This window comes from Chaetodon auriga, chromosome 6 (assembly GCF_051107435.1).
Source record: "Chaetodon auriga isolate fChaAug3 chromosome 6, fChaAug3.hap1, whole genome shotgun sequence".
Lineage (NCBI taxonomy): Eukaryota > Metazoa > Chordata > Actinopteri > Chaetodontiformes > Chaetodontidae > Chaetodon > Chaetodon auriga.
This window is the reverse complement of record NC_135079.1, coordinates 4,661,482-4,679,023: the sequence shown is the minus strand read 5'-3', so window position 1 is coordinate 4,679,023 and position 17,542 is coordinate 4,661,482. Positions and strand designations below refer to the sequence as shown.

At 44.6% G+C, this 17,542-nt stretch overlaps 1 protein-coding gene across 8 annotated transcripts in view; it reads left to right on the top strand.

The window, feature by feature from the left end:
• Positions 1-13,260: 13,260 nt before the first annotated feature.
• LOC143321869 (pleckstrin homology domain-containing family A member 7-like) overlaps positions 13,261-17,542 on the top strand; it is a 120,053-nt gene continuing 115,771 nt past the window's right edge. For 7 of the 8 annotated variants that reach the window (XM_076732572.1, XM_076732568.1, XM_076732564.1 and 4 more), the window contains exons 1-3: positions 13,267-13,405; positions 13,536-13,612; positions 13,778-13,835. In XM_076732572.1, coding sequence (XP_076588687.1) covers positions 13,323-13,405; positions 13,536-13,612; positions 13,778-13,835 — 218 coding nt within the window. In that variant the 5' untranslated portion in view covers positions 13,267-13,322. Of the gene's footprint in view, positions 13,406-13,535; positions 13,613-13,777; positions 13,836-17,542 lie in introns of all 8 variants that reach the window. The other variant, XM_076732573.1, reaches the window with a different exon arrangement.

Genomic DNA, 17,542 nt, shown 5'->3' with positions numbered 1-17,542 from the left:
GTATCGTTGTTCTCTGTTTTTCAGTGGCGAGACACACGCGTTGTAACTTGGAGGTATTCCATGAAATAGAGAAGCAAACCACACACACACAGGATGTGTGGAATCTCGCCATGCTTGTGGAATTACTTGTTCGCCTGACATTTCCTGTCTTCTGGGTAAAGTGGAGACAGTACACAAAGTCCCAGAAACAGTAAACAGCACACGAACTAGGTCAGAGTTCTCAGAGGGTTTTGCATAAATCAGCTGTGTCAGCCCTTTGTGAGGACACGTTCAGGGGAAAATGTGCTCAAAAGGAAGAAAAGGCGAGATAAAATCTTTAAAGAATGAAGTCTGCGTGTGCAGCACAAAGACTTTTAAACCCTGACCCACGGTCACAGCCGCAGAGTGCAGTTCAGGCCGAACGAAAGCTGCAGAAGAGCCGGACGGCGTCACCTTCACGGGCCCGTTTAACCTCTCACCCAGTTTGGACACGCCCAGCGCTCAGTCTGGCCAGAAGGTTTCCAGCAGGTAAGGGTGCACACCTGTGCGAGGCTTCAGGTGACCCTCAGGTAGCTGCATAACTGGCTCTGCTCCGTTTTTTGCTTTATACTCACTGAACTGTGGCTTCCACCTCCACTGATGTGGTGATCAGAAGGTTTGACATCAGGACGCTGACATGCAGTCATGAAACCTCTAAAAAGAGCTTTTCAACAAGATCTAACCCAGCTGTGAACTAAAGGTCTCGAGGTCTTTACCAGCAAAAAGCAAACCAGTATATACTGGATTTCACACCACGTTTGAGCTCTGTGGTGATTTTTGTGCCTCAAATATTTAAGATCCAGTTAAACATCTGCAGTGTAGAAATACTCTACATGGATTCTTGCTTTAGGTACCCATCTGAACCCATCCCTGCCTCATCTTTAGAGCTCCATCATCACTTCCTTCACCTCATCTCTCTCTCCTTTCTCTCTCCTCCACACACACACACACACACACACACACACACACACACACACTCATGAGCTTATAATTTCCCAGAGGGCTTTGAGTCTCCGTGCAGACTGACTGCTGTAAGGCTGTCGTAAGACAAGGGTTAAAAACACCAAGGATGATGAAATGACTTTCCAGAGAGATGAAATCAATTAGCGGGTCTCCGACGCTCTCCCCACCCCACCCCTCCCTCACACACACACACACACACACACACACATACACAGAGATGGTGCAAAGGTGAGCAATCACTGACACTGTTGCTGTGTCAACCCAGCGGTGGGTCTTTTGCTGATGTTGTCCCCCCCGCCCTCCCTCACTCATGTTATCTATGTAGATCGAGCTCCTGCTGCTGTTGCACACAGAAAAAAAAAGGCTCTTCGGTGACATCGATGGTTCAAAATGGAACCAAAAACACTTCCTTCCTTTAATATTTCAAAGCATGTGCAAAGAGTTCATATTAATATTAATCACCTGAAGCACTCTGAGCGTTTCCCAGCATCGTGGAGGGTCTGTGTGGACCCACTGGGACATGCTGCTTTAGAAAACCTCTCAGTATTTCACAGCACAGGAAGATCTCTGCTCCGCCAAGAAGCCATTTCTCAACGAACAGTTTTTAATAATTCAAACGTCAGAATCCTGTTTTATGACAGTGAGAACGGCTGCAACATCCAGTGACGACTGACGACACGTTCAACCAACCAATCAGCCCCAAAACACAAATGTGCATTTGAATGGAACACAAAAATATGTTTTATCCCTCATTTGAGCTCAGCGTCTTCAGACAGGCATCGATTCCTCTGAGGTAAATGTGTGATTTTGGACTGTAGAGGTCAATTTGATGAATAAATTATATTTTAAAAGCTTTTTCCAGGACTATAAGCCAGTAACTGATCCTGGTGAAGTTATTTAAGTTATTTTTTGTTGCATCTTTTGTTGTTTGCAGCCATCACAGCAGGAGCACGAGGAGCATGAGGAGCCATGTTTGTTGCATGTTGTCTTTGTTTCTGAGCGGATGAGCTGTGAGCTGAGAAGTGACAAACAAAACACTAATATCTGGTGCACAGCCATAGCGATGAGTGTTTGCACGTGTCAGTCTGATCTCCCTGTTTCTGGTTTTTCCTGCTCACCCAGAGGGTTCAGCGTCCTGCTCAAGGGCACTTCAGCAACATGCAAACGTCAATCAGAAGCAGCTGAACCTGTGATTCCCAGTTTTAGGACGAACATTAACGCTCCAGCTCTCCTTTCCCTTCTCCTCGATGAGCCCACCCCTCTCTTTCTATCTTCGCCTCCATCTTTCTCCTCCTCATCCTCTCCCAGCATCATTAGCTCTGTGGCCTAGGCGACCTCGTCTCCAAGCAACCGGCAGGAGTGGCGAGGCGCTGAAAGGATTGCAGGTGATTGCAGCAGCGGCGGAATCAGCAGCAGAGGCAGTGGGTTTTCAGCCACGCACACACACACACACACACACACACACACACACACACACACACACACACACACAGACACACACACACACACACACACACACACACACACACACACGCACACACACACACGCACACATGTGGTTGCCCCCTCACTCGCCTGCCAGAGAAGGGTATCTCCTGGGTCACAATTAGCTGATGATGCAATCTACCAGCAGCTATTGTGTCTGACAGCAGCTCACGCAGACAGACTGCATCAGATGCAGATGGAAACAAAGCTAATCTTCATGTGTTGTACAAAACGAGCAGACCAGCAGGAATAAAACTGTCCCACTGTTACAGAACCCACAGCTCAGCTTTAATTGTCATTTTATTCGTTACATCCTTTTAGTGACTTAAACATTTCTAATATTTGTCACCATTTTCTGAAATTTTATAGCCCAAACGACTAACGGATTAATTGAAAATAAGCAACAAATGGATGGACGATGAAAGCCAAATGACAAACTGTAACTGTAAATTGTGAACAACAGTTGCAGCCCTGATGCAGTTTGCATTTAGGATGCACAGGTGATTAATGGTTTCACTTAGATTCACCTGGTCTGGCTCAGTGATTAACAAAGTGGGCTTCAAAGTCCCACGTGGGGCCGATAAGAGCCTCCAGAAGCCCTCAGCAAAACAAGGACTGATTCATTTTCACTTTAAGAGAATTAGTGAAAACAGCAATTTAAAGAGAAATCTATCATTACCATCCTGACCACTATTACACGCACTCATGCAACTCATCCCACTCATTATGAAACAGACGGTGTGAATGGTACGTGACAAACACAGAGGTGGAAAACGCTGATCAATTCCAGCATGTGATCATGAAGATCAGAGAGTCTGAGCAACACCCAGACGGCCTCAGCGCAGTGCAGCCACGGCTCAGCGTGTTTCTGTCAGACTCTGAAAAGGTGCAGTGCTTCATCTGAGCCACTGGGGGACACACCTCTCCTCTGGTACGTGACACAGCGCACACACACACACACACACACACACACACACACCCCCCCCCACAGTGGTTACTCAGAGGTAACAGCAGGTAAAGGCCACAGCAGCCTCACTAAACACATGACAGCTCGCCTCCTTCACAGTGCAGGTGACTGCTGAGTCAGGATTACTGTGTGACAACCAAAATTCAACTTCACTCTCCATTTAATCAGGTCATGTATCAGAAAGAGCTGCCTTAACATGTCCTTAAAAGCGCTTAGTCATGCTTTATTTCCTGAAGTTCATCCTTAACTCAATACTGTTCTCACAGATGATTCGAATATAAATTGAATTACTACATTTGTTGGGGCTGTGATGAAGGAAACAGGCTTCTGAACTTAGTGCAGCTCCAAAACTTCAGTCACAGTGCATCAAAATACCTCTTTTGTTAGAGATATGTGACATATCTGGAGCTTCCTCCCAAACCCAGAGGACCATATTTGGACATACAGCATCGCCTGCGTCTCAGATAACAGCTGTGTAACTCTGCTGCCCCCGTGTGGTGAAACTGACATCAGGGCCAAAACAAAATGGTTTCAGTGATTCTCTGCTCACTTGGACCTTAAATTCAGACCTTAGTTCACAGAAAAGAAGCAGCTCCACTGAAAGCTTTTGATGTTGCTGATCATTTATCGAGCTCAGCTGTGTCGTCCTGTATTTAGAGGCAGCAGAGTAGAAGCAGGCGGCTGTTTGTTCAGCAGAAGGAAGCAGGCTAACCCATGTCAAAGTTTAGATTTTAGACAGAAAATGTCTGAAAATGGTGAAAAGGTGTTTCTCAAAGTCCAAGATGACGTCCTCAGATGTCTTGCTTTGTCCACAACTCAAAGATATTCAGTTTACTGTCGTCGAGAAGTGAAGAAACCTGAACATATTCACATCTAAGAAGCTGGAATCAGAGAATTTTGACTTCTTTTCCTTATAAAAAAAAGAAAAAGAAAAAATGATCAAGTGATTTTCAGAGTACTTGTTGATTAATTTATTGTGTTAATTCGTACCTGCACATGACAACAAACAAGGTCTACGAGAGTCATTAAAAGAGGAAAATCAGGGTAGTTCAGTGGACTGAAACAGTGGATCTAATCCACTAAGCTGCTTCTGAGGGATTCCCTCTGATCCGGCTGATGGACCAGCTCCTGACCGACCAGCAGCAGGGGTCGTCTTACCGGAGGACTGAGCGTATGATCGCAGAGCCTCACATTTAAGTTTCTGAACTTCCTGCGATGATCTGGGAAAGGACGAGATGTTAAACCTGCTGCTGCTGTTTTTCAACAAAATCCTTCCTGTACGGCAGCCTGTGATGCGTTCAGGAGTTTATCTCATCGGACGAATGTCACGATGAGGTTTCTCAGCCCAGAGAGGAATGTCACACCATCATCATCATCATCATCATCATCATCATCATCATCATCATCATCACCTGTCAGTGTGGATGTACTGTTCCCACAGGACGCTGTACAACCCTAAAGTTAGCCGCACTCTTCTTATTCACCAAACAGCCACAGATCCATCATCCTGGAAATGGAAAGGAATGACAGCAGCAAATGGAGAAATTCAGCAGACAAAAACCGTTGAGGCCTCAGTCTTCACTCACTGTATGACGCCAGCTGTAAATCCACCAGCTGTGAGCGAAGCCCCTCCTGCTCATTAAAACTCAGCGCACACGCGCGAAGACCATTCATGGCTGACCTTTAACACCTGATTTTAGTCGATGCAACACGGAGACACGACTGTCTCTGCAGCTCATTAAAAGCTCCGGATCTCATCTTCTCAAACTGTTGCAGGAAAGGAAAGTTCAGCAAAATGAAACCAGGGCAGTGACTTTGGGTGGGATTTCAGTGTCTCAAGCCTGCACACTCGGTCTGTGGCGCTCAGTGACACACGCGCTCTCAGTACTTCCTCAATCACTGTCTAATCTCACTGCACTGTTAGGGTTTACCTGCCATACTTTAATGTATCATATACAGACGGTCCTCACTTCTATGCTAATTTGTCTTTTTACACCTCACTGTTTGCACTGTCACTGTTGTTGTTGTTGTTGTTGTTGTTGTTTATCATCACACCTCTCCATAGACAGAGGATGTCACCTCATCTTATTCATCTTGTTTATTTACTTATTTTTTCTTGTTTTTTTATTGTTGCTGGTCTGTAAGATACCATGATCTTTTATATTCCCACAATGACAAATATAAATCAGTGAATCACCACCAAGAACTGTGTTATCTGTGAACTAATATCTCAAACTTTTCAGCTAATCACAACAATACTATTAGCATTGATAGACAGGATATCAAATAACCAGGTTGACTGTGTGACTTTTCACAAAATCCACATTAGTATGCAAAAATAAATGAATAAATCTCGCTGTTCTGAGTTCCTCCCACAGCCTGAGGACGTAGAACAGTCATCACAATGTGTTTTTCCTGTGACCCGGGGGAGTTTTATACACATGCGGCAAACAACCAGAAAAATCGGATTAAATGTCACCGTTTATTGATTTATTTTTTGTGCAGTGGTGAACAGCTGGACTGAAATCTGACGCAACAGAAATGTTAAAAGAAATGCAGGAAATTATGCGACAACATTTCCTCTAATGAGTCCCGTCATTAAGCTCCTCAGTGTTTTCGCTTTTTCATATATTGATGACGTTTCATCGGCTTTTACAAGATATTTAGATGAAATAAAATCAGCACACCCTCTGAGCACTTTTGTTTCTCAGTCAGCAGGACGATGGTATCTGATCTCCACCAGAGGGAGACAGAGCGACGCAGAAACCCTCAGAAGGATTTACTGAAGAGGACATTTCAACATTCAGAAGCAGAAGCTCAGAATGACTCCAGTTAACAGACATTTTGGTGTTCAGGTGAAGCTGCGGGACACAGAAAACCTCATATGTAGTATATCAAAAGGGACGCTCTTTTCCAGGGCTTTTGACCATTTCCCATGACCTTCTTCAGTGAATGGAACCACTCAGGCGCCATCACGTCATCTAAATGCAGAAATTCAGTCTGGAAAAAGGAAGTGAAGCTTGAGTTTGTAATATTATATCACCGCTATGTGGGTTCAAGGTCAAGACAGAAAAAACTTCATAGGTAGTATTTTTCACATATTTCATGTAATGAAGTCTTCAGCAACAGTTTTCCACATTTCCAGGTGCTGGCAGAGACGGAGCTAACCATCATCTCACAGTGAAAGTCTTCACTAATGCTGCAGCCTTTTTGTTTCTCTGATTGCTGTTTGAGTCCAAAGGTTAGCTTTGAATGCAGCGGGCTCCCTCGGGTGATAAATTTAGCTTTTAAATTTAGGAAGTCTGGGCAGGAGGGGTGAAGGCCCTGCAGGCTGTTACACAAGTCACGAGCTCTCGTATGGAGCCCAGCCATGCATTATTCACCCCACATTTACATAAGACACAATGGGCCTCAGCGGTGCCAGAAATGTGCACGGCTGAGCTGTGCGTGCACATCCAGTGTGCGGCGTGCGAGCGTTTCTCTCCATTTCTTTGCCACCTGAGGTATTTGCCGCTCTGCCAACGGATGTTGACGCAATATGGATGAGGGCAAAGACCCTCAAAGTCCTCACAGAATCCCTGAAAGCCCTGCTTACAACCAGAGAGAACGAGGAGGGAGGGGGAGACCGCCAGATAAAGAATGATATTGTTTCTGTGCACATTTGTCTTTTTCCCCTCTCCCTGTCTGAGGGCTCTGTTTGCTGAGGGCTTCAAGCCAAAACAGGCTTTGTAGTACTGTTCAATAAACGCAGGTTGGATTAGACACGAATTACTTCAGAATTCCTTCGCCATGATGAAACAGTTCTGCGTAATACGGTGCTCCAGCAACAAAACGATGTTAAGCTTTACACTGCAATCACTGCTTCCCTTTGTAGCGAATTGGCAAGAATTTGGATGAAAGTGCTGCTGTTTGCTTTGAACACATAAACTCGTTTTACCTATAATGCCAGAAATGGTAAACTGCATCCCAGTCTGCTCTCAGCAGGAACATCACACCGTGCAGAGCAGAGCTATAATACATGCTCCATGCAAATAATAATTTCAAATAACTATTGTTTTGTGCTGCTTGGTTTGCCAGATGGGTGGAGTTTGTGTAATAACTAGCAACAGTACACAGTCAGCAACAAACACGGTGATCACACGAATCACAGGCAGATTTAAACAGAGTGATGCTTTTTAAAACAATTAAAGCTCAGGTGTGAAGTCGTGCAGTGATACCTTTTCATATCCAGCTTCACAGACCTTCTTTGCACTGCTGTGTTATTCATGTTTAACATTTGCGATTACATCCCTGCAAATATCTAGTGCAATATTGAATATTTTTTTCTGGGCTTATATTTTGTCTGCTGTGTTACATGTTCTCTGCTGCACAATAGTACAAAACACCTTCATTATCCACATCTTACCGTGTGCTATTCAAACCTTTTCCATTGGCAGTATCATTTTTATACTCCTTTGTATATAATGCACATATATAGTTGATTCTATTTTGTGTCCAGTGTGTCCAGTCTGTAACTTCTTATCTTATCTTGTCTTATCTTATCATATATATGCATATATTCATAAAGGGTAGAAGACTAAGTTGAGAAACGAAGCCGTGCCACTAACTCTCACCCTCTGCTGCTGTTCAGACTCTATAAAACACGTCTAAATCACGAAGGCGAACCTCCTCGCTCTGAGTGAGACCTTGCAGATTAACCCTGTTTACCCAAATGGAAACTTCTGGAGCTGCATTTGTACGAGTGAGTGACACTGGCTGAGCTTGGCATCGTCCTTGCTGGTCTAAAGAATAAAAGACAAGCTGGCTTAGAAAGCTCAAGCATTATTTCCTTTCTTTTTTCTTGCAGTGACATCCCATAATTTCTCTGTCTACCACTTGAAGTCTCACTTTCATGTCTCTGCACACCTCATGCCCTCTAATCTAATGAAACCACTTTCTTTTAACTACGATACGACAGATACATTAAAACCATAAAATGTGAGTATTGCAAAATGGTTTATTTGCCAGAATGTCCCTGTGGTGGTCTCAGAGGGTCCAGAGCTGAGGGGAACGCTCCCATCCCTGAGGGTCTGTGCATCAGCATGTAAACTTCTGGTGATAGATGTCAGTTCTGCCTCCTTTTTCAATCATCTTAAACATGTCAGCATACTTCACTTGTGACTGTTCAGGCCAGAGATCTGTCCGTGAAGCAGGAAATGAAAATACTTCAGGTCCCTTTGCACACACTCAAATTTCCCTCTGTTAGTTCTGTGTCGAGAGAGGCCCAACAGTGTTTGCAGGTGGTGCAGGTGGGGGCTAAATCCTGCCCCTGAATCCTGTTCCTTGTCTGTTGTTGTGTGTTTTGCTATCTACACACACACACACACGCACGGCTGAAGCTACTCCATGTGCGAGTGCTTGTTAACACCGTCTGCTTCGTAAAACGTATTGTTCTTCAGTTAAATAGCCCGGACGAGGCTACTTATTTCAGGTGTTATTCATTTTCATCCAAGTGAGAGCACAACGCTCGCCTCGGCCAGACGCCCGCAGGAATCAAGCTGCTGTTCCTGGTGCGCTTTAGAGTACAGCCACAATAAATTACTGTGACTGGCTGAACAGAGGAAGGCAAGGACAAACACAGGCGAAACGTCTGCAGTCGAATAGAAACGTCAACATGCTGGTAAATGATGCAATGAAATACACAGAATGTCAAAGGAAGTTCAGCATAATGGAGATAGTCCTAATCCAGGAAATGAAGCCATGGGGACGGGAGTGTGGCAGCCAGTGAGAGACTGCGTTTGAGTGAGTGTGCGTGACTTTGTGCCTTAGGAATTGTGTTTATTAACAGTATGCACGTCCCTGCATTTACACCCACATGTTATTTAAAGCAGCGTTTTAGTGTCTTTCAGCTTCTTGTTTCGTTCACTCTCACTTCCCTGGTTAACACTGTTTCCAGACGCAGCTCTGATAAACTCACTGAACGCTACAAGTCCAGACATCAGACATCAGACGGACAGTTAGCGACCAGCTGGTGAGCACAGTGGAGCATTCAGAGGTTAAGAGCCTGTTATTTCCCTCAGGAGTTACTACAGACCAAAGCAGAGCTGAGAGCAGAGTGAATATCGGACTTACATTCATCAGGTGGACACAAACATGACTCCAATGGGATGATGATGTTGCTCTGTGTCTGCAGGACGTGTAAAGAGGCAACTCTTGTCAAATTGTAACTTTATCTGGTGATAATATATCAGTGCTGTGTTTATAGTTTGTCTCTGCTGCCCTCACGTGGCCACAAAGGATCAATGCTTGAAGGTCCAATGTGTTATTTTCTAACCATATTAATGTAGATTTTCTGGTTTTTGTTCAAGCCGTCGGTTCAAATAATAGAGTAATGGAAATAAAGAACTGCTTTCAGATGTTATGTCCTGTAACAGGAAATAAACAACATCATTATGGAGATTGTTTAGTTATTTAGCTGTATATTAAGGCCCGTCTGTCAGTTTAGAGTCACAGCATATTCCAGTCCTGTGTTCAAAATGTTGGTGGTGGGCGACTCTGCGATTCAAGAGGAGCTTAACACCCTCTGAAAACCTTACTGCAGTGAGGCACAGGTGTGATCCAGGACCCTGTGACATCACAGCTGGGTGTGGTTCCAGGTGCAGAGTGATGCTGGGTGGAGTAGCGGTGAAACAATTGTAAACTTCTGCTTTTCACTCTGGTGTGACATTACAGCTTAACTTTAGCTCAAAGGGTGTGCCTTTAAAAATGAAAATTACTTTTTTTGTGTGTGTTTAAGTGTTCTGCCTTGCAAATCTGCAGCATGTGTGTAAGTTCAGCAGCAGGTCAGCAGGCACCTGAACACACTCTCTCATTGTATTATTATTAGCTTTGATTTACTGATGTGTTAGCCAATGATATCATGACTTGGCAGGAAAAAGTCTTCATTGTTCTTTCGACTGTGTGAGCACTGTTATCTTTTCACACAAATACACACAAATGGCATAAAAACCCCCTGAGCTCTGAGCGGCGAGGCTGCGTGCGCTGACCTCTACCTGCCCTTCAGCCCCCTCTGCCTGCTCAGGAGTTTCTTTTGTTGATGTTGAGGTGCTTCCAAATGAAAAAGTGCTGCCAACTGAAACCAAACAAGGAGCAGAGGAAGTCAAACATGCAAAAATCATGTGAAAAATACGCTCAGCGGTGAAGTCAGAGTATTTTGGCAAAATGGTCAAATTGAGGCCGATGAGACGTTGTCAGGAAATCTGGAAGTCCTGCCTGCAGGAGAGAGGAGTACCAGGAGTGATAACATCAACATAGCCTTTCTGTTCTTCACACTGTGCCCCGACCTTTGGAAAATTACTGTTTTTGGTGAGGAAATTCATACCGACTGTGAACTTAACAACAACTCAGGTGAGCTGTGTTTTTTGTTCCGAGTCCGGATTCCAAAATAATAGGTTGTGCGGGGATGTTGTCACGAGCGCGCCGCCACACGCCTCCTGGATATGGAGACACTTTGGAAAAATGAAATTCCAGTGAGCTCGGAGTTCCTGATGAGTGACTCACAGCAAACTGTGTGACAGCTGACGGAGGCTCTTATTTACCTTAATGAGGCTCTGAGGAAAACCAACAATAACATGTTTGCTGCATGTAAACATTAGAGCCTGACTGACATACCAGCAGGCTGATATCGTTGTTTGCTATTGACTTAACACAGACATATCAGTATCGGTGTATATGACAGACAGACAGATGGAGACTGCAGCACAGTATGTTCTGGAATGCTTCATTTCAGGTCTGTAATTTCCTCTTAAATTCGCAGGAAGTTTCCTGGAAGAGACTGTGATTTAATGCTAATTATAGGGAAAATAGTGTTTTTCATATCCACAATTTATCGATGACTGCCAACAATGTTTATGTTATACCAATGCACATATTGGTTTCATAAAACCAGCATCAGTTGGGCTTTAGAAAACATGTTGCATCACTCGTCCCCTGCTGCCAAGAATATGTGAGGAGTAATGATGCAGACAGTGTGGGCGAAACTACAGCGGAGTTTTAGATTATTCACCACTCAGGCTTAATTTAAGTTGGAGTAAGTGCTGCAATATAAAAGACACACGCACGGGTTTACTACAAATTCTCAATAAAGTGTCCAACAAAATGCAGGCTGATTTGGATGAGAGTTAACGTGCGTGCAGGGTAATTAAAATCAAAGCTTCCCTTAATGAGATTCCTAATTGGTTAAAGGGAGTCTTTAATCTCATGATCAGCCCCTTCCCAGTTGAATCACCCAAATACAAAGGTGGCACATTTTTTGAAGAGCCCCAAATCAGCACATTTTTCATTCACTCTCCCCAATTACTGCCAGGAAAAGCTCTGGCAGAGCAGCTCCTCTGCCTCCTCTGTTCCCTCACTGTGGAAGCCGGCAGTGTGCTGCCTTTAAGTGCTGATAAAAATGTTGTAACAATGGGCGACTCACATTGATAACCCCTGCATCACAGGTGGGAGTCTCCACTGATATCCCAGTTGCAGAGATATGATGATAAGGTCATGAATTTGAATATAATGTGTCACTGATGGACATGAAACCCTTCGAGGACTGACTGAAACCTGCACGCTCCTGCGGTGACACAGAGTGACCAGATAAACACGTTTTATTTGAATCCACTGTGTAAAAACTAAACTCAATTTTGGGTTTTGAGGTGAAAACATCAACTCATGAAAGTTACAGAAGTCTGTCAAAAGGTGTGAAAACTGCTTTTGTATTGTTAATCAAGTGACAACAGAGCAAACATGAAAATATTCTGTTCTATTAACTCATTTGGTCTTAAACATTATGAAGTGATAAGTGTTTCATTTGTGATGGAGTGGGTCAGTTTTTACATTCAGTTTATTTGGCAGATGCTTTTGGCCAAAGCGGCTTCTATATTTCCTGTTCGTACACATCTGGGCATCACTGCTTTGCTCGAGGACACAGGAAAGGCCGGCAGTCGAACCAACAACCCTGTGACTGATGGCAAACGAACTGCACATCATACAAGACCCAAACTGTAGGACTGTTATAACCTGATTTACATCTGTTTTATTTGCCTTTATTATCTTTTCAATGCTTTTGGGAAAGTTTGCTAGTGACAGTGAAGAGCTGACAGAAGACGAAGGGAGAGAGAGAGGTGGAGAATGACATGTAACAAAGATCCTTAGGCCAGCATGTTAAACCCTCAGCCATCAGCACTGCCAAACAAAACCGCCTCTTATTCAAGTCTGCCTCACATAACCACGACTGTGGCCAGGATGTTAGAAATACTGAGGTCACAAGGCCAAATTCCCCTGGCAGAGCCTCAAACCTGGAAGAAGTCATTGCCAAGACACCAAACAGAGTATTAAAAAAAGAAACTTAACTGTTCAACTTTATTTTCTGTCCACATCACTACCTGCTACGTTTACTTTCATTTAAATTTCATCTATTTACTTTTGTTGTCCAAAAACATTCAAATTCAGCCTGATACATATTAGAATCAGACTTAAAAAAAAGCATGCATAAGATGTGTAGAATTGTGAATATTAAATCACTAATCGGTGTCCTTATGAATCACTAACGGTGCAGAAATGTCACGTGACCTGAGTGACCTGCACCTTACAGAGCGAACCAGCTTTAAAGTCATGTTTTTAATAGTTTTTATTGGTATTGTGATGAATGCTGTGTCACTGTAGCCATCAGTAAAAGGTATAAATATAGCCTTCATCCTCGCTCCGTGTTCGGCTCTGTGCTTTCAGCGTCAGCATGTTGGCGGTGCTCGGATGTACGTGCTTCGGCGGGGTCCCTGAAGGCAGCGCTGGCCCTGGCAGTGATCATTGAGCTCCCGGGAGACTCCATGGAGAGGGAATGAGATGAAATAGGACTTCAGACCGGATCATGGCGGCGCCTCTCGGGCGGGACACCTTACCTGAACACTGGTCTTACGGTGTCTGCGTGGACGGCAGGGTCTTCTTCATCAAGTGAGTGTGCTAATGAGCGCTTTAACGCATCGTCTGTCCCGGTTTAACGGGAGTTGGCGGGTGGTGAGCTGCCGTTTCCTTCCCGGTGGTGTAACAGGTGTTTTTCCTCCTCTGTGTGTCTGTGCGGCAGCGATGAGACCCGGACTACCACCTGGCTGCACCCCCGCTCCGGTGAGCCGGTCAACTCCGGACACATGATCCGCTCAGGTAAGCTAGCAGCGTTAAGCTAGTTTCTGCTTGACCTGAGTTCATTTGGCGCTCGTGTTTACTTTACTGTGTTCACCTTCGTGCCAACTTCGCTGTTTACTCTGGGCCCAGTCTGCGGGGAGGAAACTTTCAGGTGTCAAGAACAAGTGTGTCGTTTTATTTCAGACCTGCCCCGCGGCTGGGAGGAAGGTTTTACGGACGAAGGGGCCAGTTTCTTCATAAAGTAAGTACCGTACGACTGACGCTACCGCTGCCGCCGCCGCTAATTGCTACCGTCACCTGCGCGTTACTCGAAGTCACCGCGCAGCTTAATATGGCTCCTGCCTGTAATTCCTCTGTGCCGCAGGGACGGTGCGGGTTTAAATGGGCTGTGACTAACCTGCTGACCCTCTAATGACCCCGCTGCTTTTATTTACGACACACACACATATCAGCTGTGTTCATCTTTTGGCAATTAGGCTGCATTGTGCGCGTTTTCATGCACTGGTGCAAATTGTTTGGCTCTGACTCTGATCATTTTCATGTGCTAAGTTTCCCCATTTGCCTCAACCTGCTCTCTACTTTATCCAGGACTGCTTTGAGAAACGCTCCACATTCAGTCATCGCCTGTGATTATGTTTCCACGTGACCTCAAAACGCTTCTTTTTCATTATGGTCATTTGTTGCTTCTTATCAGCTGACAGATGTGCTGACACTGAGGTGCAGCTGATCAGTGTCAGAACATCTGTCTGCTATAAGATAATACTGGCTAATATAAAGGATGATTTATCAGTCTGAAGTCCCACAGCATTTTATTGTCAAGTCATAAATCCGTGTAACACCAGATAAGTTAAAAAAAGACCTGAAAAGTGTCTCAAAACTTCTCTTAATTTTCATGTTTTCAGTGTTTCCATGTTCCTTCATATCAACACATTTTTATGCTCCAGAGTTTCACGATGCTCTTCAAAGATTTCTTCTCTACTCTGCCGGAGATTAATGGCGGCACCTGTCTCACTTTGTGTTTATCTGTGCATTTATTAGTATATCTTGGCCCAAAACAGTCAAATTTAAGATCAGGAGGTCATAAAAATATTGATATTTGCTGTTTTTCAAGGGTCATGCTCAGTGGCACCCCCGCTTTGGCTTTTATCCCCCTACTACATTATTGAACACGTGTCACACTAACCTCTGTGATGACTGGAGCTGCTTCTCTTTGGGGAGTCATCTGGTGTCGGATGATGATGATGATGATGGTGCTTGAGTCTCTGACGGAGCCGCTCACAGTCATAGGTCGTAGCCTTGCAGCTCAGTGACCTCATGCTGTTGTCACGAACGGCAGCTGGATCCACATCGCAGCAAACGCGTTGGTTTCCTTTTGTTGGCCTCTCGTGGCCTGAAACCTCTCTCCGAACGCCTGAAGGAGTCTCCGCGCTCAGCCGCGTGCTCAGATGTCATGGCAGCTTTTGCTGGAGCTCGAGGATCAGCTCTGACAGGTTGTTGGTCACGTCCACCATGAAGGACAAATCACGCAGACGCTCGCCGTCATCGAGTTTCCACCACAGGTTGGAACAACAGACTCGACTTCCAGAAGAAAACGCCCGTTTAGCAGCTGGAAACGAGGTTTTAGGACTCGGCCTTTGCAGTCTTGACTCAGGATTTGACTCTTGACACCTGCAGTTCAATGACTTTGTCCCATCTCTGGTAATTCGTGCTCTATCAACAGTCTTAAAGATTTTTTGGGTTGTTGATGGGACACTCTGTGGGCAACATTTGGCTCAACGATAAGCAGGAACAGCATAAAGGAAACAGCTGGGACATTGTTCCGTACAGGTTACCTCGACGTTCACAGTTGGCGCTCGTGTTTTGTCAGCGTGTGGGTTTGTTTTAAGACACCGTGGTGAGTAATTGATCTCTCCTGAATATTCATACGCAGACAGGACTTCTTCATTTTGACTGTCGGCCCGTCAGTCACGAGCTCTTCTGACGCAGCAGGACTGAGTGTTTTATGGCTTTATGACTTCTCCGTGTGGACGGAGATTAACGTGTCGTTGCAGATAACAGAGAGCAAAGGTCGTTTCTGTGGCTGTTGATGGCGATCGTCTCGGCACAGTTCTGTAGTGGCTGTTTTGGATAAACGCTGTTGGAATTCAGACTTAGTGTTGTGTTAGACGTTAATTAAAATTCATCTGAATCCGTCCTGATGTGCTGCCACGTTTCGCAGTGATGCGTGACTCAGACTCAGCTTGTGTGCCTCTGTGTCTTTTTGCTGCCACTCACCAAAAATAATCCTGAATGGAGTCATTGAAAAAGACGGACATGAAACTGGCAATTACATTGTTTTTGAATTTCTGGTTTAACATTTTCTCTTTATGCCGCACTTTCTTTTGTTTTGCCACAACATGCAGCTCAAACATATTGAGTCGTGTAATTGGCTATCAGGCTGTTAGCAGGCTCTTGTTCGTGTGTCAGATGTGATGCGTTGCGGCAACCTCAGGTGATAAGCTTATGATACAAGCTTGTGCTGCATCAGGGGACGTTGTTTTTGTCTCTGTGTACAAGCTTAATGATGTTCCCCACCACTGGAGATGTCGCTGGATAGAGTGAAGCAATTTACAGACAACTAGCATCCTGTTCACAGTGACGTCCGTCAGACGTCACCGAGCTTTAAAGGTGCCTTCAGGGGAAAATCTCACGCTCATGTAGCTTTTGTCCATTGCCACCAAGCATTAGAGAGAGTGCAGTGCCAAAATAATTAACTGATAGTCAGTCAGCAGAAACTTGATTGTCTCCACATCAATTATTCAAGGAAATATATCAAACATTTTCTGGTTCACGCTTCTCAAATGTGAGAATTTCCTGCTTTTAATCTCTGTAAATCAAATATGATCGGGTTTGAACGAGGCCTGCAGCTAAATATTTTTAAGGTTTTATCTTCAGATGTCGTGTTTTATCCGACCGACGGTCCAAAAGCCAAATATAATCCAAGTATATTCAGTCTACGATCATTTATGACAAAAAAAGGCTTCAAATTGTCACATGTGAGAAGCTGGGACATTTTTAATTATGGTTGAAGACGAGTTTTCTGTACAGTGATTCATCAGTTAATCAGTTAATCGCTCTGGTTTGAACTGTTGGGCATTTTTCACTGTTTCCAACACGTTATGTCGTGAATGATCTTTAAAAGGTTGAATGATTAATTAAGACAACAGTCCTTCCCTTTGCCTGAGTGGGACATCTGTTTATTTACTGTCTCCTTCTCCAAACTTTTAATTGGCCTGTGAGTGGTGTCTCCTGAGCAGAACAAGGTGAGGCAATAACAACCCTGAAATCCAATATCCTATTGGCATCGGAGGGGGGCTGTTTATCTAGAGGCCGTGTTTATATAACGGCCCCCCAGGGCTCCACCGCTGTCTCTTCTGGAGCCTCTTCTATCCGAAAAATGTTTTTCATGTTTTTATTACTAGCGAAAAGAGCAGCCCGGCTCCCTCTGTGTCTCTGCGTGCTTTTTCTTCGGATGCTCGCAGAGTTCTTGGAGTTTATTCTGAGAAGAGAAGCCCAGATTCATCCCGCCTGCTGGAACAGAGCAGCGTCGGCTCACGGCGTTTCATTTGACAGTGGACTGGAGCTGGTTTCTCAGGCGCTTTTATCATTTACCAAAACAACCCCTGCAGACCAAAATCACACAATGTATGTACTGCACTGTCTTACGTAAGATGTAAGATATAAATATATATTTTAAGAATATTTTGGGGGCATTTTCTGGAGGAGGTCGACAGGGAAAGAGGTGTGAGGGGCAGGGAGGCCAACCGAGGTCACCAGTGATGGCTGTGACCATGCAGCCATGTGATCATTGGCTGCCAAGACCCTCTGAATGTTTTCCAGAAACCACTTGATGGAACACGTCTTAATCCTCTATGAGAGCTTTTATGGAGGCAACTAACCATTGAGCCA